The 24,425-nt window shown below is 44.6% G+C and overlaps 1 protein-coding gene across 4 annotated transcripts in view; it reads left to right on the forward strand.

The window, feature by feature from the left end:
- acot7 (acyl-CoA thioesterase 7) overlaps positions 1-24,425 on the forward strand; it is a 124,954-nt gene that overhangs the window by 61,836 nt on the left and 38,693 nt on the right. For all 4 annotated transcript variants that reach the window (XM_063208818.1, XM_063208815.1, XM_063208816.1 and 1 more), the window contains one exon: positions 20,136-20,252. In XM_063208818.1, the coding sequence (XP_063064888.1) occupies positions 20,136-20,252 (117 nt within the window). The remainder of the gene's footprint in view (positions 1-20,135; positions 20,253-24,425) is intronic.

Consider the following 24,425-nt stretch of genomic DNA (forward strand, 5'->3'; position numbering starts at 1 on the left):
CTTGTGTGTTCACATGCTTCTATTTCAAGCCAACAAATGACCTCATCGGTCTCCAGAGACCAGCTTGTCAAAACGCTTCTCACGAGAAACCCATGCATACAGTACACACAGTAAAAAAAATGCAGTGTTAGTTCAACACAGAATACTCTGGTAGCAAATACACTGTAGAAGATGTGAAATCTACTATCTAAGTATTGAATTAACACTGCATTTTTACTCTGCACTCAACCGCATGTTTAGTTCAGCAACCTCGACTCTGTGTTTCTACTCGTGCTGCTCATTCTTTGATCCTAGCAGCCAGTTCTTGTTTTGAGAATGGAGCTTTTCCAAGGGATAATCAGAGCAAAGTTTTGGGATATTTTTTTGGCTTTCTTTGCGCTCCTGCTGATTACAGTAAATATTGCAGTGTTAATTCAACATTTAGAGAGTAGTGGCAACCAGGAGTGTGTTACATCTGACTGTGTAGGCGTTGAATCTACACTACAAATATTTGCTGTGCACCCTCTCCTTCCCAAAAAGACATGTCTTAGCCTCCTACTGAGATTGTGGCACAGCTCTCTGAAGTCGTCATTCGATTAGCCATGCCGCGGGGACTTGACATTCATTCTGGTGTTAGTTCCGCCTCAGTTGAAAACCTCTAGATTTTGTTCCCAGTTGGGGGGAGGTGGGAGAGGTTGGTGTATGGGGAGGTGGTAAAACACTGTCATGGCATCATTGGGTAGCATCAACATGTGAGGAAGTTGTCAGAGGCCACACTGCTGTTGGTAGATGTCTCAAAATCAAATTTTAACAGCATCATTTGTCAGCTTGTTCATTAATGGTCTATTACTTTGCTTTATTGCATTAAAAAATAACATTGTGAGTTGCGTACAGTGTTCTAAGTTGCTCTATGTTGTCAGTTTTACACTTTTCTTCTTGTTTTCCTAATATTGTAGTTCTGTCAGTGTTAAGGGTACGAATTGACACAAAGTCTTAAAATGGTTATCACCCTCTTCATTATTGTAGTCCAGTTGCATGTACAGCACTTCAACTAATGTTATGACCAAATTTAAACTTCTATTAGGCGTCTGAGCCACACAGCATATCATCATATCGTCATGCATTTTTTAGTCATTTTCTGCTATACACAGTACAAAGGAGATTAAACCAAACCAATGAGCTTAATTAGAAAGCCACATCACAATCAAATCAAATAGCCCATGCCTGGAGATATGATGGTGCAACCATTAAAATCTGGATTATTAATCTTCTCTTGAGAAGGAAGTCAATGTTTTGTTTTTTTCCCCTACTGGTCCTTCCTTCCTTCCTGCGATGGTGTAGTTCATATAATTTCTGTGCTGCTCATAAACTCAGGGACTCTGGGCCTTGGGTCACGGTGTACATCCCAGTCTGTGATGCCCAAAAGGGTAATTGAATCTGTTTTTACGAGGACCATTAAATAGGTCATCACCACGGGCGGCCGTAGTGGTGTTAAAAACACCATCGCTGGCCGCGTCCAATCGACAGATACGCGACTCCATTTGATTTGCCGAGTCTTCGCAGTTGGTTCACACTCGGGTTGACTTTTATTTTATTACCAGTTTTATTACCGCCAGGGAAGAATGCCCTCTGAAAATTGGAGCGTGGTGTGTTCCTAAATTCAAACATGTTTTTTTTTTTCGTTCAACACATTTGATTTTGTCTCTCTCTCTGAAAGCACCATTTACTTTACATCTAAAGAAAATCAGCCTTTTGGTTCGTGTTTTCTGGAGCTTTCCACTTGGGGACTGTGGAAATGTGTTCAGGGAAGCTGACTGGGGCAGCACAAGTAGGTCAGTTGTTCTGGGCCCAGGGAAAAGGGGAGCCCAGAATTGGGTCGTTTCTAAACTGTATGTATTGAGAAGAGGGTCCTTTCAGATGACTATGTCCTGGGCCCGGCAAAAGCGGTCAGCAGCCCTGGATGTGTGTGCATCACTAGGCAGAGTCTGTAACCTTATAGGCCCTGTGAGTCATTGGGTCTGTCAGTGCGTAACAGCCACCCAAGGTCATAATCAGTAGCAGTTCTGCAGCTCTGCAGCTCTCCTCTCCTTATTCTGACCATATTTTTTGTCCCTCAATGACAAACACATTCGCCCTTCTTCATCCTTGGTGTAAAAAGTCCTTCTCGTTACAGTCTCACTCTGTGTCCCCTAACTAGCCTCCTTGTTAAATTTTAGCAGGTTTTCTTCTGTGCGGGTGTAGCACATATATAGCAGTAGTTGTCCTTAGAAGAGGGTGTTTCTTTTAAACGGATAATGAAATCTGTTATCGAGAGATAAGAAGATTCCCTGGCCCCCAGAGATTTTAGAGGCTTCCAGAAGCCTCTCCCTAATAGCCCCCATGCCCCTCTTCTGTTAGTACTGCTGGTGCACAGAAATCTTGTTCTAGACAGAGGATTGAATAGGATCAGAGAGGGCTACACCTGTGTGCGTGGGTGTGTTTGCGTGTGCGTGTGCATGTGCACGCGCGTGTGTTTGTACGTGCATCACCATGCATGTGTCACACGCACACAAAACACATACAAACACACACACACACACACATACTGCTGCTGGTGTATTTAATAAAACCTTTTTTAATTATTTATTTCTTCAAATGCTACTATTACTATGTCAGAACGCTATAAAGGACTTTTAAAAAAAAGCACAACAAAATACCTCCTCTTAATGTATGTTCTCTACAAGTCTTCTGTTGTCCAGTCTTGCACTTTAAATGTCTGTATGAGCAATGTCTACGTCCATACTGTCTATGTCCATGTATGAGTACTGTCTATGTCTATACTGTCTATGTCCTTACCTAGATTAGTCTATGTCTGCATGGGAGAGCAAGAAACGCAATTTCAAATTCTTTGTATGACCAGTGCATGTAAAGAAATTGACAATAAACTTGACTTGACTTGACTTGACTTGTCTGTGAGTGTGTGTGCTTGTGTGTACATGTGGGCATGCGTTTTGTGTGTCTGCGTATTAATAATCTGTAAATGTCCCTGAATATCAGGAAATTGGATTCCGTAGAAAGCAGCAATCATCTGTCATTTTTTTCTACATTGCCACAATGCCTAGATTGTGTCATTCCATTCCATCTTGCATATTCTGCAGCAGTTCTCTTCTAATTTATCCCAGAGTAGGGCCTGGGCCAAAACAGCAATAGCCCTCATGCACCACTATTACACCAGCAGTAAAGTGTTGGGGTCCATTTCAAACTTATACCTCCCCTCCTTCCCTTTTGTTTATGCCTTTGTGCTTTGCTGACGCCCCATCTCTATGTTGAAAATAAAGTTTCCCTGCTGTCAGACTAGGCACAGCAATTTTTTTTGGGGGGCTTTCCCCATTCAACATCCTAATTCCAGATGAAAAAATGACCTTTGAATTGTGCTTTTGTGAGATATTGTATAACATGTCAATGATGTGCTGCCTCGTTTGACGAAACAGAGGACAGGATTTACTAGATTGAGTTGGACCGTTGGTCCCGTACAGTTTATGCATCCGTCACATTTTTGCAGCAGGAAGTGACGCAGGAAGTGACACATGCTAACTGGAATATGTGTGTGTGATGTCACAGTATTACAAGTGTTGCTGCAGCTCGCTGTTGGAGACTCTGAGGTAATCTTCTGAAACAACACACGGCAGAAATCTGTGATGACCTGGCCTCCATCGTGATGTGCCTGGCAATGTGGAGATGCAGATAATATGATATGCAAGGCATGAGCAGGTGCATTGTGGCTCGGTGACTCTCAGGCATTTGTGCTGGTGCATCTGGGTGGAAACACTCTGGAGGAGAAAGGACAAAAGATTAAATAAAAAATAGTTTTCACTCCACCTGCTGTGCTGGAGGCAGAGTTAAACATTAATTCACTCTTTCATTCATTCATTCCACCTGGTGTCCGGGAAGACACAAACAACCCCTGTTGTGTCGGAAACGGCAATTTTATCTCCTTATCTCATTCAGCTTTTCTTTATTATGATTGGCCGCCAAATCACTTTGTATGACCCTGCAAATCCAAGCGCATTTTTGCAAGTGTTCTGCATGGTAATTTTATTATAAAGCTATATGTTACTGAACCATATACTTTGGGGAAAAAAAATCATTTTGCTGTCAGTGTTCAAGAGCCAGGTGGACTCAGCATTGACAAGCATTGAAAGCATTAGAAGGCCGTATTCATTACACAACGCACCTAGCTATCCACAGCACCCTTAAGCTGTTGTAAGTATCATAGCCTCTCAAGGTTTATTTCGTTAGTCTCAATCAGCATCTTTAAGCTTGATGGAGTAGCAGAAATCGTGCTGGCAGAGGAGATCATTCATGTAGATGACATTGATAGGTGTTGGCACTGTGCAAATACTGCATGTTTCCTGGCCAGTGTATTTAGATTAAGGCCCAGGGTATTGCTTCAGGATACGCATGAATGTGCACTTTCCAAGCTCAGACACATTACCATGTGTATTTGTTGTGTGCGGTAGGACACCTGACAAAATGTACGCAGACATATATACAATATTGCAATATTGGCATACCCGTGAGGGGTGATCTTCCAAAGTTCCATGTTGAGGCTGTGGTAGAGTCAAACAATGATGGAAAATAATAATGACCCTGAGATGATGCCTCGAGCACCGTGCGTACTGCTCTGATCGTTCTGTAGAAAGTATGTTAAGTTAGGTTAAGTCACACAGCAAGCATATCCCGGGACTAAGTGCCCATTATGCCCATTATGCCAGGGTCTCGATTCCTTGCAGATTACAGGGCTGATTGCAATGCAAGCTCAGCATTTCCTGTCGTGTTCCCAAGATGGTCCTGTCATGCCGTTGGAGTAGCTCTTGTGCCAACCACACCCTTGGTGGTGGGACATTGTGTAAAACATGACAGATTGTCTGGGTTGTTTCTGGGTGTTTTTTCTATCCCACCCCCCTCCCTATCCGGAATTGTTACCTTGGCAAGCTTTTACCTTTTATTGACCTTGGCTTGCTGCAGCAGCACCCCAGCAACACCCTGAGACGCTTACATTACACTTTCATATTTTGCGAATTCCTCTGATATTTTTTTATTTTAACTTTTTATTTTATTTTATTAGATCTCCCTCTCATTATTTTTTTAATCAACCCTAACCCTGGAGGTGTCGTCACCTTAATGAGTGTAGGAGCGTGAGAAAGAGGTGTAGTGCAGCGTATCGGAGTCAGAGGATGTGTAAATTGGTAGGATCTCACTTCCAGATGAGATCCTGCCCAGGTGCCTCCTGAAAGGCCGGGCTCTGCACTGGCTCTTCTCACAGGTGATGATCTCTGCAGGTCTCAGCATGAGGCATTTGTTCGATTGATCTCGGTAGAAGATTACAGTCGTGTGGTGTAGCCCGCAGTGCGTCATTGTTATGAACCAAATGCTGCTTCTGTTTGGGCTTTTGTTGTGTTCTCAAGTCCCTCTACTCTGTGGTGTTCTGTGGGTGGAAACCCAGTTCAGTTAATTTATGAAGTGTGCCTGTGGACATCAGGGGATTCTGCACAAAGAAGCACCAAAGAAGTTGCCTGGTTATCACCAGACCTAATCACAAGTGAGATAAGGTCTGGAGACCTCCCTACTGTAAATCCAGAGAGGATTACGATTGACTGTTTATTGGACATTACGGATGTGTATCATTTGGCATACGTAGCCATGGCCAATCATGTCAGTTGTATCTATTCAAACAAACCTTTCCAAGCCTCCGTGCTCTCTATTTGGAGAGAGGCAGGGACCACGATCTTGTCCGGTCTCTGGGTATAGACTCCATACCAAAGAAGCATGAAATGCACTCAATTCAAAACATGTGGTCAGCAAAGCATCCAAGAGTGGCAGCTTTTTTTTGGTATTGCGAGGAGAAGCATCTAACATGTTATTTCTAAAAACTTGTCCCCAGCACTCTCTTAAGGCTTTGCTTCAGGCCTTAGCCGTGCACTTATCCTCACTCTACGGTCAACATTCTCCCTTTTCTCACAGTTGCAGCCATGGCCTTATCCTCCTATCCCAGGAATATGAAAGAGGGTTTCCTTCCCTAGAAAGTAAGCAATGTTGCCTTTCAACTCTTCTGATGGTGGTTTTGCTGTGACCCCATACGTAAAGTCCATATTGTAAGAAACTGCAAAAAATGAATATAAAATAAATAAAATCGACCAGTGCGGCGTATTGAACAGCATGACCTTCAGTTCACTGAAAAAGGCTCTACAGGGTGGAAGCATTTTGGATGTGAAAATGGTGAAAATGGCTTGGAGACCAGACCAGATACCGGTACCAACCACAGGGGTCACTGTTCACTGTTTACCATTCAAGTACAGTGGTCTCCAATTATTTTTCCCCAAGAGCCAAATTATGTTGCGCTAATGAGTCTGAGGGGCAAACAAATCGCCCAACCGTATGACCACAGATGGCACACATTGTTTTTATTTGTTCCAACCACATGGCGGGCCTAATGTTTGCCATGCCCATGCCGGATCTGGCCTGCGGGCCACCATTTGAAGACCACTGTACTACGTGTAAATAGGATGACTTCAATGAAGTTCTGAAATGGAAAAGTTAAAAAAAAACCCACCAACAACACCAACATCAATATCATATACCACAGAAAAGTGTCTTTTTAAATATCTCTTTTTGGGTATTTTAGCCTTTATTTATTGTAGACTGGACAGTTAAAGATGGAGACAGGAAATCAGTGGGAGACGGGGTAGGATTGAGATATGACTCGGTGTCCCCATGGGCAATCAAGCCCATATGTGGGGGGCTTTGTGCACTTATCATGCAGCGCACTGTGCACTGACAAGTCTTAACCATGGGTTCAACCATACATCAGGGGTCTAAAATGCTATTTGTTTTGTGGTGTACAGAAATTCATTAGGAGATAACCACTCAACAGCTATCAATCTCTGAGATTGATCGCATCAAAACATAAACTATGGATGTGTAGGTATATTTAAAAAAAAATCACAATTAGAATTTGCCCACCCAGATGATAGCATTAAGATGCATGTCTCTGATACCAGCTTACCCCCCTCGTACCTTGACGAACTGATGTGTTGCAGGATATAATTGCATAGATAAAGCCAGTAGATCTTTTATGATATTATCTTTATAGTTCACACTAATCCAGCATGGTGTAACAGCATACAGCTGGTTGAATGGTGGCCAAACCTATTGTCTTGTGCTTAATTCTTGGCTTGAACATTCATAACATTTCTTGGGTCAATACTTTGTATTCTTCTGGCTCAGCTTGTGATAATAAATAATAAATAAAAAATAAACCACTGAAGCCATATACCAGAATTCTAGCAGAAGACCGATAGTTTAGCATTCACTCTCCTCCTACAATAGTTTAACACCCCCATACAGCAAGCAAACAAAAAAGCAAAAGCTGACTACTTCAATATGCAAAGAGAGCACTGCCAACACGACCTTGCCACAGATGCCGGCAAATGTTTTAGCATTGCCATGGGAGAATGCTGAGCTCCTCTGTGGAATCTGTTATTTCGAAGACCCTGTGTCCAACACATTATCGCACATGCATGCGCACGCACACACGCACGCACGCACGCACGCACGCACGCACGCACGCACACACACACACACACACACACACACACACACACACACACACACACACACACACACACACACACACACACACCTCACAGATGGCTCTACCTTTGCGGCCGGGCAGCATGCAGCAAAGTGATGCATAGATATTCAGAATGGCATGCAAATGAGAAGCTGAAAGGCCTCCAAACTTCCACTGCCAGTGGGAACACACCAGTGTTTTAAGTGCTACTCGTACACGCTAAAAAATACAGTGTTAATTAAACACTGAGAGAGTGCTCTGGGACCAAAAATACACTGTAGAAGATGATAAATTGGCTCTCTTAAGTGTTGAATGAAGACTGCATTTTTTTTACTGTATATATGAGCATGCAACACAGATGGGTGATATCATGTGATAAGTCTGTCCCTGATCTTAACGAGTGCGACTCATCTCTCTGCGTGTGATGTAAGCCCAGCTGGCTGCCAGTGTGTGTGTGTGTGTGTGTGTGTGTGTGTGTGTGTGTGTGTGTGTGTGTGTGTGTGTGTGTGTGTGCGCGCATGTGTGTCTGTGCTTGTGATCATATATGTGCAGATGTGCACACATGTTCATTTTATGCATGGATGAGTTTGTATGTTCGTAGAGTAATCAACCCCTTGCTGAGATGAATCCATGTTTTGGTTCAGACCTTTGGCGTGTTTGCTTCAGCAGATCTTTCCAGCCAGCCAGTGAATTTGTGACTGTGTTTATGTGCTTATACAGTACTGTAGCAGAGGCAGAGACCTGCAGACAGAAGGAAGGTGTTGAGTGCCTTTGCATCTGTAGGTATTCAATATAAAGTGTGTGTGTGTGTGTGTGCGTGTGCGTGCGTGCGTGCGTGCATGCGTGTGTGTGCGCATGTCTGTCTGCCCCCGGAATGAGAGAGACTCTCGCCAAGGTTTGTCTGGGAGCTGTGCGATGGGGGAAGCCTTGGCCCCCTCTGACTCTGGCTTTAATGGAGAGTGTTTTCTGGCAGAGCTTTTCTCCGGCAGCCTCTCGGTCACCCCTGTCCCCCATCAGGGAGGCCCGCTTCTGCCTGGCAGCCTCTGCCTGCCTAACCCCTTTCCCCCATCAGGGAGAGCTCAGAGCTGAGACCAGCCTCTTCACACCCAGTGGGCTGGCAAAGCCTCCTGCGCTGTGCTGTGCTGTGGAGAGAGAGAGAGAGAGAGAGAGAGAGAGAGAGAGAGAGAGAGAGAGAGAGAGACGGGGCAGGGAGAGATAGAGAGAGACGGGGAAGGGAGAGAGAGAGAGAGAGAGAGAGAGAGAGAGAGAGAGAGAGAGAGAGAGAGAGAGAGAGAGAGAGAGAGAGAGAGGCGGGTAGACAGAGACACAAGCATAGTGTGACAGTCAGAACGAAAGAGACAGTGGGAAACTAGAATTGCCTTGAGCGATCCAGGTGTGGAAGAGCAGAGGATAAAGAGATCTGATGAGATCTCTCCCTCATTTATTTATTTGTTTTCTTTTTTCCTTTATCCTTTATTCCTCCTGCTTACCCCACAAAAGACCTAGTAGCTAGTCATTATATGGTACTGGGGTGGTTGCTGCTCTTTTCACCTCCCATAAGACATACAGTTTTGCAGCTCCCTCCACAGTACTGTGCTGTATATTTGATGGGGCCTACGCGGTTGTGATGTGACCTGTGTGGAGGGATGGAGAGGTGTAGCTGAGTGGATCCACTCCGTTATGGATAGATTGGGTCAACGGTGGTTGAAGGAGGACTTTCTTTTTGAATGAGTTTTTTTTTTAGATTTTTATTATACGACTTTTCCTCTCTTACTTTATTGTCTGCGCTCTGGCCTTTTCTCAAAAACTTTTTCGCTTGGCCTTGTCCTCTGCTCCTTTGACGAACACGGCAGGCTTTTGTGTGAATAATCACTGCGCTCACACACACACGCACGCACGCACGCAGGCACGCACGCATGCACGCACGCACGCACGCACGCACACACACACACACACACACACACACACACACACACACACACACACACACACAGGTGTGCAAGAGAACTAATATTGCAGAGAAGTCAGCAACGCAATTTCACACAGCACTTAACACTTATCTCGTCAGGAGGGTCAAGTATGGAGAGATGTGGAGAATGGAGAGAGAGGGAGAGAGAGAGAGAGAGAGAGAGAGAGAGAGAGAGAGAGAGAGAGAGAGAGAGAGAGAGAGAGAGAGAGAGAGAGAGATTATTTGTACAGGACGGGGTGTGGGAGTGGAGAAGAGGGGCAGAGGGGCAGGAAGAGGAGAGGTGCAAGACTAGCAGAGGAGTGGAGGTAGCGATGGGGGGAGAGTGTGAAGCGTTAGCACTGACCCTCATTTTCATTGACACCTTCTGGCCCTGTGTCAGAGACACATGATTCATTAACACTAGAGAGAGAGAGGGGGGGGGGTGTTGGAGTGGAGTGGATGAGGAAGGGAGAAAGAGTGAGAAAAAAACGAGGAGAAAAGTACAGAAAATGGGGAAGACAAAGAGAAGATGGACATGAGGATGACAGAGGAGAGAAAACAGAGAGAGATGAAATAGAAGTGCAAGGCTCGGAGGGAAGAGGAGGAATAGGAGGAAGAAGTGTAGATGATGGAAGGGAGGAAGAAGAGGATGAAGAGAAGAGAGGAGGGGGAAGGAAGGATTGGAGGAAGAGGAGGATGAAGAGAGCAAGAGGAGGAAGGCAGAGCAGGAGGAAGAGAAACTAGAGGAGGAGGAAGAAAAGAGCGGCAGGAGGAGAGAGGGAGGTGAGAGAAGAAAATTATGTGAGAGAGCAGGAGGAAGGTGGAGGAGGAGGAAGGTGGAGGAGGAGGAAGGTAGAGGAGGAGGAAGGTAGAGGAGGAGGAAGGTGGAGGAGGAGGAAGGTGGAGGAGGAGGAAGGTAGAGGAGGAGGAAGGTAGAGGAGGAGGAAGGTGGAGGAGGAGGAAGGGGACGGTGGGGTAAATGAGGAGTTTAGCATCCTCCGCATTCTCATTATTTCTGTCCGGGGGCAAAAATAATGGCCTGGGTCCTGGCACACACACACACACACACACACACACACACACACACACACACACACACACACACACACACACACACACACACACACACACACACACACACACACACACACACACACACACACACACACACACACACACACACAATCATAGGGACCCACGCATTGACATACAGTACAGTCAGTCTACTCATCTACCCACCAGTATGCATAATGTAGAAACACATCATACATAGCATAGCCACAATGTAGAGCTCCAGCTCATGAAACAGCAGGACATCAAATACTGTACACATACGTATGCACACATACACACAAACAGGGCCGCTGACAGCTTTGGCAGGGCCCAGGACAAAGTCATCTGAAAGGGCCCCCCGGCCCTATACATACAATGTAATGAGAACCCAATTCTGGGGCCCCTCTCTCACTGGTCCCGGGACAACTGTCCCCTTTGTCCCCCCCTGTCAGCACCCTTGCACACAAACACATGCATGCACGCACGCACACACTCACACAGACAAACAAGCGCATACATATAGACACAAAAAACGAACCCTCTCATATCTAGCCAAGCCCAGAGACAAAATAAAGCTGTAGAGACAATAGCAAAGCCTGCTGTAGAAATCCCACTGGAGAGTCTGCCCAGTATGACTGCACAGTACAAATTCAAACATACAGCACAACAGCTACTTAAAAGTATAGATTATTTATAAGCTATTTGAATTCTGACAAAGGAACAGACAAAGCCCAAGCTATAGCTTCCATGGATATGTATCTTGCACACAATTCATAGTTCCCCCTACACACATCCCATGGCATTTGTTGCTCGTATGCACTTAAAATGGTAACTCCTGCCAACTTCTCCCTGGACTTGTCAGTACCTGAGATTTTTTTTCTTTTTCTTCAGCCTTTTCCGAGATCCTGGTGATTGTAATGGGGGCAGAGTATGTTTACATTTCAAAAAAAAATCTTGATTTATTACCAATAACACCCAAAAGGTTATGCAACATCAGCAGACAATTAGCAAACAGTGATACCTTTTGGGATACTATTTGGAGTAGGCCTAATTTAAGACGTTTTTTTTAATTTAAACAAAGTCTGCCCCCATTAGAGTAGCTCAGACCTCGGGATACAAGGATACAACAGCATATTGAAAGAAGCTCTCCTTTAAGCACTATTGCACTCTCCCTCCTACACTTTGGCAGTATTGTACTTTAACCACTCATCCCCCCCCCCCATACACACACACACACACACACACACACACACACACACACACACACACACACACACACACACACACACACACACACACACACACACACACACACACACACACACACACACACACACACACACACACACACACACACACACACACACACACACACACACACAAACCCCAGTGGCTCTATGAATCCCTGTATGTTTGTGTGTGCTAGCATCCAGCCAGCCTTGCACTGTGCCACTCTCGATAGGCTACTCCGACTGAGCCAGGCAGGAAGAGATTGAGTGGCGAGCTGGCAGGAAAACTGCACATCACCTCGCGGTGACAGGTGGCCCGTCCTCAAAGTCTCGCGGGTGACAAAGCAAACAGCCGGCCGTTCCATTTTTACAGCACTAATTGGCAATTCGTCGCGATAAGACAAAGTACCTGTTGCACGACCAATTACACCAACTGAAAAGAGAAAGGAGACTTTTTTAATGAGCTGCTCAACACACCGGTTTCTGTTCACAAGCACAAGAGTCCAGGAACTGCGACGATATACTTATACATCAAGTGCAGTGATTGTGGATCGTTTGTAATGGGGGATAGGGAATAGTAATTCTGTTCACAGCACAAGAGTCCAGGAACTGCGACGATATACTTATACATCAAGTGCAGTGATTGTGGATCGTTTGTAGGGGGGGAAGGTAATAATGCCCTCTGAAGGATTGCAAGGACAAATGCAACCTCTGGCTCTCTCCTTCAGGCCAGAGGGTTTTTTTGTTGTTCATGCAAGCTCACAAGACAGTACTTTGCCCTTGGGGCTATGATCTGAGCTTGTGTGAGGAATGGAAAGCAGCAGGGTGTTGTTGTGTTATGGGCTGACATCCCTAGCCATGCCCTGTAGAGCAGAATGCAAAAGAGTTGTCCTCACTCTTTATTCCTAGATAAGCAATCATAAAATCAGCATTGGTTATCAGGTTATGGTCTTACTCTTTAATGCACATTCTTTTAGTTCATTTGAATAAGAAATCCTCATGTAAAAACATTTGAAATGCGGTGATGCTGTCGTTTTCGGTATCTCAAATGAATGTTAATCTCACGGAATATGTGCACAGCACAAATGAAGCTGATACATTCAGTTGAAACCAGCGGGTGTTGTAAGAAGAGAAGGTTTTGATACTATGCATGTGTATCTGCCAATAGCCGAGGTTAAATATATCTAGGCCAACTGTACATACATATGACCAGTGAGCATCAACTCTAAGTGAAACACGTATTTATTAGTTTTGTTGGATCAGAAAATGATGGAGTACTGCCATTTACGCACTGTTGGGATTTCTTATGCCACATTCGTGGCTTGACTCCTCCACAGTGAGCAATGTGTTGATATCTAGTTCCCAGTGGACCTTGAGGAAATGGCTCTGTGTGTGGTTTGTTGTATCCTGAGGCGTCAGCAATTCTCCTCCTCGTATTGTTAGAGGAATCAGGCCAACAGTGCTGTGCACTACATCAGCGTATGGGTCACCAGAAGGGACATAAAGCAATAACACTGCCATCGAATGGAGCATTTGGTAGCACATGAATCATATTATGGCTGCAAGGCCTGCAGAGGAGGACAGCTGTGTTTAGGCTACAGGTACGGTATAGAGGGAGTGGACGGACCACCAATGCAAACACAACAGTTGAACACACACATAGTGTACATACACACACACACACGCATGCAAGCACGCACACACACGCACACACACACACACACACACACACACACACACACACACACACACACACACACACACACACACACACACACACACACACACACACACACAAAGACACAGACAGACAGACACACACCCACCCACACACACACACACACACACACACACACACCACACCACACACACACACACCCACACACACACACACACACACACACACACACACACACACACACACACACACACACACACACACACACACACACACACACAAGCAAGTGCATACACACACACAAGCAAGTGCATACACGCACACAAGCACACAGGCATGCATGTACACACCCACACACACACACACACGGATGGGGCATATTTCAGGTTTTAATTGCTGTGGGTTGCTCAGGCACTGAAGGCCTGAATCTGAATCAACTGTGTGAATGGCCGCCTGTTTACCTCTTGACAGCAGCCAACATGTTACTTTATGCACTGCACACACACACATGCTCACGCACACACACCTCCATGCATGTGCATACATAGTACATGCATACAGACCCATATATCTACAGCACATGCAAACACAGAAATGCTGCTGCACAAACACACACAAAGCTGTGCACACATACACATACAAACACACACCCTCAAATGCACGCACGCACGCACGCACGCACGCACGCACGCACACACACACACACACACACACACACACACACACACACACACACACACACACACACACACACACACAAAATCACAAATGTACACACAGCTGCACAAGCACACACACACACACACACACACACACACACACACACACACAATTTACGTGATTACGTGGTCAGCAGATAGACTGGGTCCCTGAGCGGCGATGTTGATTGGCCGGTGAGAGCAGCAGCAATAGTGTACGATGGTGGAGGCTCCTCTGCTGGTCTGCATGAAATCAATTTCCATCGGCCTTATCAGGAGCAGGCTTAGGACACGACCATTTACCAACAGTGTCAGCACTCGTTAGTCCATGTCACACGAACACGCATACAAGCACACACACACACACACACACACACACACACACACACACACACACACACACACACACACACACACACACACACACACACACACACACACACACACACACACACACACACACACACATGTGCACACATACACAGAAACACACATACACAAAAATACACATACACAAAAATACACAAAAACACATGTACACACATGCACACACACAAATACACACACATACTGTACATCCCCACACGCTCACACACTCTATTATACGTTTGACATGCACAAGCACAAACTCTCTCTCACACACTCCTGTCTCTGTACTGTATTTGCCACCCTTCATCTTGCTGACAATATGTGTGCTGTCGCAAGAGATTTTTTTTCACCTTCATTTTTACAGTATAAGCAGTCTGGGTTTGTACCGTGTTTTACTTTTACACTTTCTGTACATTTTGCAAACATTTTTGATCAAAGACAACTTACAATAGAATACACAAATGAAGCCACTTACGGTAGGTACTGAATGTGTTCAGCAGAGCCATGAATCAGAGCAAGGAAGAGTGTACTGTAGCAAAGTGCAGAGCACCAAACAAAGCAAGAGCATAAAACTGTACAGGAAAAGTACCGGTAAGTGGAACGTAGCGTTGTTAGACTGCGAAGTGCTGTCGGTTTACGGTCATGGTAGCCTATGTTTTACGATTCCCTCTGTGCTCCGGCACAGTCTGTGCGGAACAGAAAGCCAAACACACTACTCTCTCTCCACTCTATACCCTTGAGCTGGCGCCAAAAGTATTTAAATAAGACTGTTTTGTTCCCAAAGCAATAAAATCCGTACTATTCTATGGCTTTATGATCGTCAGGTGATCACATATCAGGGAGTTAGATGAGCACATGCCGCCCCACAGTATAAAAAACAGTGTTACAGTATGTAATATAGCTAAGAGTTGAAATGAATTACATGTAAATGTGGTCCGACCCAAAGAATAGTGTTAATGTTACACTTGAGTCAGTTTTAGGCCTACTCGATATTGTGCAAATAGTAAAAGCTGTAGATTTGAAATTCCACTGGCCCCCTGCAGAATTTTAGACTTACTTTTGACTCTCCACCGTTGTGTAAATATTCTATCTGAATTTATACTTTACTGAAATATTAACACTTTTTTTACTGTGCTGGTGTTATTAAGAGTCAGGGGCAGTCACTGGCTCCTTCTTCCCTTAGGCACTGATACTAACCTGCACCACAGCTGTGAATCCTAACTGTACAGATACTCTTCTCTCTCTCTCTCTCTCTCTCTCTCTCTCTCTCTCTCTCTCTCTCTCTCTCTCGCGCTCTCTCTCTCTCTCTCTCTCCAAACATCTATTATTTATGGAACTTATTGAGCTCCTTTCTTCACCACCAGGAAAGGATTTCACTGCCTTTCTCTACTGGTCCTTTTTTAACTTCTAAGGGGGTTTGTTTTCATCTTGGTTCAGATTTCATAATGGATAACAATTAGGCTTAGAACTGATTGGTTTTAGGAAACGATCCACGTGGACCAATGTCTCTGTCTCTCTGTCTCTCTCTCATACATACACACACATCACATGTTTTTATTGATGGGTTACCTTTTCACACTGCTAGTATTAAGGAATCTGACATGCATGCTTGAGCCGTGTCGCGAGATCAGGGTCTGACACTGTACTGCTGTCCAATGTTCTTTCTCTGGGAGTGTAGACCTCAATGATTACAGCACACATACAGTAGTACCATACACTCATCAGACAGACACAGGGCTCAGAGATGGAGTTGGAGCTGGAGATAGAAAAGACGGGGTGATGATAAGGAAGGTAGTAGAGAGCAAAAGAGTGTGAAAGAGAGAGGGGGAGAAAGAGACAGAGAGAGAGAGAGAGAGAGAGAGAGAGAGAGAGAGAGAGAGAGAGAGAGAGAGAGAGAGGGGGAGAGAGAGAGAGAGAGAGAGAGGGAGGGTGGGAGGGAGAGGGCATCAGGAAACCGGATGTGTGTGAGCTCTCAGTACTAGTGCGAGAATGAGAGGGTAGAAAGGTGTAAATGGGGAGAGGGCATGCTGGGGCAAAGGTGTGTTATGAGAAGGAGAGAGAATGGAAGAGGAGAGAAAGAAAGAAAGAGACAGGGAGAGGGCGAGAAGAGAAATGTTCTTATCACTGTAGAAAAATGAGGTGCTGCAGCTCCCTGCAGTCATTCTGGGTTGGCTGCCTCCATGGGGATCTTTCATCTTCATCTTAGACTCTTTCACAAATATCTCTACCTTTGTCTCCCTCTCTATCTACCTTTAACGTTTCAAATGTTTTTTTTTAAATATATATTTTTTTCTCTCATTTCATTCCATGCCACTTCACTCGTCCTCCAACTGTCCTCCTGTTTGCCTTTAAACACTATGGCCTCGTTTACATGGCACATCTTATTCAGAAAGCACTCCATTTAATTCAGAATAAAACATAATGCCGCGTCGCAATTTGGGCATTAAATGAAAGTGCAAACTTGACGGAACTGTGTAATTCTGAAGGATTAATTCACTGAATGATGATTTCAGAAACATCACGTAAACTAGAAATGCACCCTATTTGTCTTTCTGCCTTTGTGGAGTCCCCTGTGGAGTCCCCTGTCCCACAATTCAATCTGCGGTCTCTAGGGACGTCTAGATTACCAGGCTAGCAATGGTGAAGAATCTTTTTTTTTTAAATCTTGGTTCCGACTCGTGATCCAGATCACCACCAAAATGTAATCACTTGTTCCTTTTGTTTCATCCAAATCCGTTCATAACTTTTTGAGTTATCCTGCTGACAGACAAACAAACCATACCTGTCAACCATCCCTGATTTCCCGGGAAACTTTTGACTCATTTTGACTCATTTCCCGATTTCTTTCCGATTTGATATTTTTCCTGGAAATATCCCGGATTTTTCACATTATCAAAAAACACTGTCGGTCCAGTAATTATACCCACGGCCCTGTCAGTTAGCCCGACGAGCCACACCCCCTCTTGAAGAGAGAGACAGAGGGTCTTGCTTATCAATCTACCTGCCAGAAGATTGTATGCCAGATGCCACTAAGAATTAAAGTTCCTTGAAAAATACGAGCTGTCACCCTCGAGCTCTGTAGTTCTAGCACTTGTGCGCCCAGTCTTTTCATCAGAAACCGCCAGTTCATGTGACGCATAAAACAGCCTCGGAACAGCGAATCATGCGATTAACCTAATCACAACCTGTACCAGCACAAAGTTTTGCACGAACAGGCAACTTATGCGACAAAACAACAAGAAGAAACTCATTGCGCTCATTTCATTGTTTTGTTTTCATTTCATTGTTTTTCCACGCTATAAAACGTGTGCTGTGAGGGATTTTAGACACGACTGTCTTTGCACGTGCGCTGTTGTGAAAAGCAGAGTAGAACTGATCCGTAGTCTGATCCGTCTCTGTCATCCCGTTGACTGTCAGAATTTGGCCTTTAGAAAATTTCCCGAATTTTAGCTTAAAAGATGGGAATTTTCCCAAATTTTGGGAGCTCAAAGTTGACAGGTATGAAACAGACAGACAAACAAACAAACAGACATACAGAGAGACAAACCAACAAACCAACGGGACCAAAAACATAACTTCATTGGCAGAGGTAACGAGGCCTATGTCTATCTTATTGGCACTTTCTTGCTCCTTCTTCACTCCACTAGTCATGACATTTTCGGAGTTAAAGAACATGACTGCACACACATGCACACGCACACACACACGCGCACGCACGCACGCACGCACGCACGCACGCACGCACGCACGCACACACACACACACACACACACACACACACACACACAAAGACACATACACACACAAAAACACACAAAGACACACACACACACACTCTCTCTCTCTCTCTCACACACACACACACACACACCCACAAGCATGCACTGTCACACACACACACACACACACACACACACACACACACACACACACACACACACACACACACACACACACACACACACACACACACACACACACACACCACCACCATCCCCAAGCTGTATGTAGGGCTGTCATTCACCAGCATACTATCTGCGCAGCCCTCTTCACGAGTTTCCCTTTGTGCTGGTCACAGGCACCGTGTTCACATTGATTGTGTCTGTCACATAACAAAAGTCCCTGCACAACAATTTTCCCTGCACACAACATGGGTACAGTCACAGATTGTTTGGGGTGAGCCTGTACCCGCCCACTTGTCAATCACTCTCGCCCAATAAGAATGGTCTTTTTGGCTTGACTGACAGTTGAAAAGGTCATAGCAGCCTATTGCCTCTTTTCCACTGCCGTTTTTCTGGTAGGCCTTCAGCTTGACAAAGCGAGACTTGACTTTTAGGCACGACACAGCTCAATTGCAAAGCAGAAAGTTTGGCCAAGTCGCTCTGTTTCGAGCTGTAGCCCTACCAGAAAACCGCCATTGGAAAAGAGGCATATGTAGCTTCTGTGAAGCCCACCTGATTTTGTGGGTATGCCTCATGTGCTGCATGGCACACTCTCAAAGAGATATGCCTGGTGCACCACACATGGTTTCCCTTCATTTTGCTTTACGTAGGGATGCTTGAGCTCTCTTTTCTGAAGTAAATTATAGATTCCTATTCAGAGATACTGTAAGGAGGTTCAAGTAAGCAGACATGTTTTCCTTCAATACATCTCTGTGCAAACTTTCGAAATTGTTTTATTTTATCAGTAGTCCAGTTCCAATGAGCTGTACCGTATGTCTGCCCATAGCCACCTCTTCTAACAGTTCGTTTTTGTTCATAAATGCTAGTCGAGAAGTCAACATTGCCAGAAGAAGGTCAAACATTGAGAAAAGATTGCTCCTACTCTTGCTTAACTGAAACGAACCCCTGGGCATCTCGTTTCACAAAATGTGTTTGTAAAGCTCCATGCACCCCCCCACTCCCGATCAACTATCCTCCCTCCACAGGGGACACAGCGGTTGAAAAATACCCCATTAGTGTTATCCTAAAGCTGAACTTCCTACAGAAATCTGCAAACTCAGCCGTTTTTAGAGGTAGAGCATTAATCATAGTGTGAATCAGCTGACAGCCAATATTATATTACCCCTTTGGCTCAAAGCGCGGCTGGAAGGGAGAGCTCACACTGTGAGAGTTATCACAGAAGAATTAGTGGGAATCCGTGTCTATTAGCATGCCCTCTCGTGAAAGTCACATTTTACAAACACAAACAGAGTGAATTAGGGAAGGAGGGAGGGGGGGAGGGAGGAGGGAGGGGGGTGGGGGGGGGGGTTGGGGGGCATAAACATGAGGTATATGGACAGCCAAGGACGTCCTAACACTTTGGGCCGATTAGGAGGTTGTTTTTAAAATTTGCAAGACTTTTTTTGAGTTGCAATTTGCAACTGTCTGATGAATGGAGGTGGGTTCACCAGGGTTGAGGGTGTGCTCTGACTGCCTTACCATTGCAATGAGCCTGGCTCTTGGAGATTGTGAACTGGAGTTCAAAGCTGGGAGGGATGACTTCTGACTACTTCGTACAAAGTGTCAGGTGCAGGTCTTTAGGTGCAAAGTGGCATAACCTACCTGTCCTTTCCCGTTTGTCATTGCAGGTGTGACCATGAAGCTGATGGATGAGGTAGCTGGGATTGTGGCCGCTCGCCACTGCAAGACCAACATCGTCACGGCTTCGGTGGACGCCATCAACTTCCATCGCAAGATCATGAAAGGTAGGAGTGTACTATGCCGCAAAACTCCATATACGTACCATCATTTAGCTTAATAAGACAATGAAGCTCTCAGAGACTGCAATTTTTCACAAGACATGTCTTTATTGACACAAGTTTGTTCTGGCCTGAATGCCATGACCATGACCAAGTTTTTTTAATGTTACAATAATATCATAGTTATAATACCATGATGTAGTAACATATTTCCAGTAATCAGTGAAGCGTTGTATAGACATAGACATGCTGGTGTACACTGCACTGCCTCTTTATCATTGCATTATATTGCACTGCATTGCACTCAGCAGCCAGCCACTTTTATCCAAAGCCACTCTATATGCAGTAGCCAAATCAAGCCACAGTTATGCAGAAAGAGAACAGAGGAAGCAAAGAGCATAAGAGATTGAGTGTACGGTACTGTACAGAGAGCGCCAGTAAGTGTTTGGAAGAGGAGTGTAAGTGGTTAGTGCTGATGGAAAAGGAAGTGACTCTGGAAGAGATGGATTTTATACAGCTTCCTGAAGGTGTGGAATGGATTTCTACTCTTGGCAGCGTATCATCAACTCATCATGTGTCAATTTTGTGATGACAGGAAAATGTTCTGGCCTTTAGATAATAATCATGAAACGCACTGTATCTTGGTGGGTTTAATGCTTAATGCTGGTCTACTTAGCTCCACTCAACTGCTGTAAAACCGCTGTGTTGATACCTTGCAAATCAAGACATTACATCCGACCCTACTGTACGAACGAATAAAATGATCACCTTCTGTTGAAGTGTCACAAATATGTCTTTCCAAATCCACTTTGATGGTGAATATTGGCTGAGTCTACAGTAGATGTGTGTGAGTGCTGTGACAAAGTAGATAGGATGGACAGGAAAGGGGAAAGGGGAAGTAGGAAATTGATATACTGCCAGTAGGGCTGTAACGATATTGGTTCAAACCGAGAAATCGTGATACGTCTCAGTACTGTATCATGGTGCAAGAAGGAAGTGTCGTGATGCGTCCTTTCAAAGTTCTGTTATCCTTCAGTCCAGACAACAATGTTGGCAAATGTGACAAAAGCAAGTGAATTAGTTTAAAAAGATAAATTTCAAAAATCGGGGGATGTATCGAACCGTAAGTCAAAAGTCGTGATATGAACCGAATCGTGAGATGAGTGTATCGTTACAGCCCTAACTGCCAGACAGATAAAGAAAAACCAAGAAAAACAGACTCAATTGGACTGGAATGGAATGGCGAGAAAAATACTCAATGTGTTGGAGAAAAGACAACGCATACCCATCAGCCTTTCTGTCACATCTTCTCTCTGAAGAGGTGAATTGTCAAAATGATTTGCTTTTATTGCATTCCGTTATGCCTTTACCAACTTTATATGGCATTCATTTTATTAAGGCTGCGCTGCTTCAAGTCGTGTTTAATATCAGCCCTGCAGCTCTATAGTAATCATTGCATAGTGTGGGCCCCTTGCAGCATATTGCCCAGATATATCACAGCTCCACATTCAGGCTGTCTGGAACAAAATGTCCTTATGTCCTCCTGCTCAGAGACCCCTTTCTCATGTGAATTTCAGGATTTGTTGATAATAAAGAAACAGAAATGGCACTGACACACTTTGTTTGCGGTCAGCGCCTGCTGTCGACTGTAGGCTGGATTCTCACAGTTTTTAGCTGAACTTGCCACTGTCACTGACCTTGGTGAAAGACGAATGGATGGCTGGACTGGACTGGGATAGGTTGGGGTGGAGTGGAGCGGAGCAGAGCGGCGCCGGCCTTAAATGTAGTAAAACATTTGTCGCAAGAGGTAGCGATAGTCTAGTCCCCAGGCACCGGCAGCAGAAGGGGAAAACACATCCATCACCAGACATGCGATCACTAGCAAGAGACTCAATAGGAGGGAGAGAGAGAGAGGTAGACAAGAGAACTTAATAGATGGAGAATGGTGAAGCAAAACTACTGTAGTTGAGAGAGAGAGAGAGAGAAAGAGAGAGAGAGAGAGAGAGAGAGAGAGAGAGAGAGAGAGAGAGAGAGAGAGAGAGAGAGAGAGAGAGAGAGAGAGGGGTTGTCACTATATTTCCACTAGAGGTACAGTACTGCACTTTCAACAGCAGCATATGGTTGCTGTATGCTGTTCTGAGACACACACACACACACACACACACACACACACACACACACACACACACACACACACACACACACACACACACACACACACACACACACACACACACACACACACACACACACATACTCATTGAGTATTAGGTGACGTCATTGCCAAGCCCTCACAGTCACACAGATCATGCCTGTAGTACGCATGCCGTTGGAACATACAGTCGGAGTACCCTGATGGATGTTAAATGAGCTGCATTTAATTCAAGTGGTCCTGCCTTGTTTCACATCAATCTTAGATTAGATTGATGTGGCAATCTGTGGTTAAATGCATCTAGATTTCTGACACATGGTTTTCAATGTTCCCCACTGGCTTGTGGGGTGTGGCATACATTTTTCATAATGTCCTTTGGGAAGGACGTTGAAAGCCTTTGAAATTGTAGTTAAAACAGTCCCAAACATATGCATCCATACAGTACATGCTGTATGTACATATATATTGTACTCTAAGTGCGTCATAGATTTTTTACAATGTCATTTGGGAATGACTTAGCCTTTGGAATGACAGCCTTGGATATGACTTAGCCTTAACAGTGTGAAACATGTACGCATACAGTACATACGTATGCATAGTATACTGTATATTGGATAAACATGTTGTACGCATATGCACAGTACATGTGCATGTGTACAATAAAGTATGTTTTTAGGAGAGGCATTTCTTTGTGGTGAGAAGTACAGAGAAACCTGAGTCTAATTGCTGAAGACAACGTATGCGACTCGACTTCGCAGCTGAACATTTCATTCTGTCTGTCTTCCCCATGGAACTTCCCCTGCTGTTCAGACTTTTTCAAATGGCAGTGTGTGTACGGTATGTGCGTATGAGTGGTGTCTTGTTTCTTTTTGTTTTCATATACACTCAAGAGTCTGTGTGTGGATTCTTGCGTGTTTGTGTGTGTGTGTGTCGCGTGTGTGGTGTGCATGTGTGTGTGTGTTTGACGTGTGTGTGTTTCAGTGAAAGACTGACTGTGCATTAATTATTCAGCCCATGAAATATTTAATCTATTACTTTCCCTGGTTCGTTTACCATAGACGTTTCCATTTCTCAGGTCTGACTTACACACTTGCTGCTTGGGTAAACACGGACAGAGACCAATAAAAAAGCTTTCAAGCCAAGTGCTTGCGTGGAAAGAGAGCTACGCACAGTATGTTCTTCTAGTCAGTTGATTCGTAGCTTAACTAGATATGAGTCACTGAAGACAGTTTTGAAATCGTTATTAAACCAGCCAATTGAAGGCTTACTCAAAATGTCTTGAAGTTGAAATAATTGGCTCTGGTATTATAGTTAACCGTGAAAACTACGGTAAGGGTCTTTAAAATGTTGTCTTTGTAGTACTGGTGTTCTGTAGGGAAGCCCAAGTGGTTTACATTGTTACGCTGTTTTATATTAAGTTTTATATTCCGTAAGCTATGTTATGCACAAATATGGTATGTTTAAACAACATGCATTGCCTGTTCATGGATTCTCTTAGTCAATGTTTAGCAAATTCTTCACCTATGAATACATTTAAGTGGCCATCATAGGTTTTCGATGGTTGGGGAATGGTGTCAAAACTATTTTTTCAGAATTTGCTGTAGATGCGGTTCAAAGAATATTCCTGGGGACGATATAAAGCGTAAGCCCTTCCATAGTACACAGCCTCCCATATTATTGTATCCAGTAAACCTCCATTTTCAGCTCTCCATATGGTGCTGCTGAGGGTAGATGAGTGTGTGTGTGTGTGTGTGTGTGTGTGTGTGTGTGTGTGTGTGTGTGTGTGTGTGTGTGTGTGTGTGTGTGTGTGTGTGTGTGTGTGTGTGTGTGTGTGTGTGTGTGGGTATGTGTGTGTGTGTGTGTGTGTGTGTGTGTGTGTGTGTGTGTGTGCACCGGCATGCGTGCCTGCGTGTGTACGTGCGTGCATATGCCTGCATGTCTGTGTAGGTTTGTGTGAGTGTGAGTGTGTCTCTGTGGGTCTGGTTTCTCTGTGCATGCGTGCATACGTATATTGCGTGTGTGTGTGT

This window comes from Engraulis encrasicolus, chromosome 10, assembly GCF_034702125.1.
Source record: "Engraulis encrasicolus isolate BLACKSEA-1 chromosome 10, IST_EnEncr_1.0, whole genome shotgun sequence".
Taxonomy (NCBI): domain Eukaryota; kingdom Metazoa; phylum Chordata; class Actinopteri; order Clupeiformes; family Engraulidae; genus Engraulis; species Engraulis encrasicolus.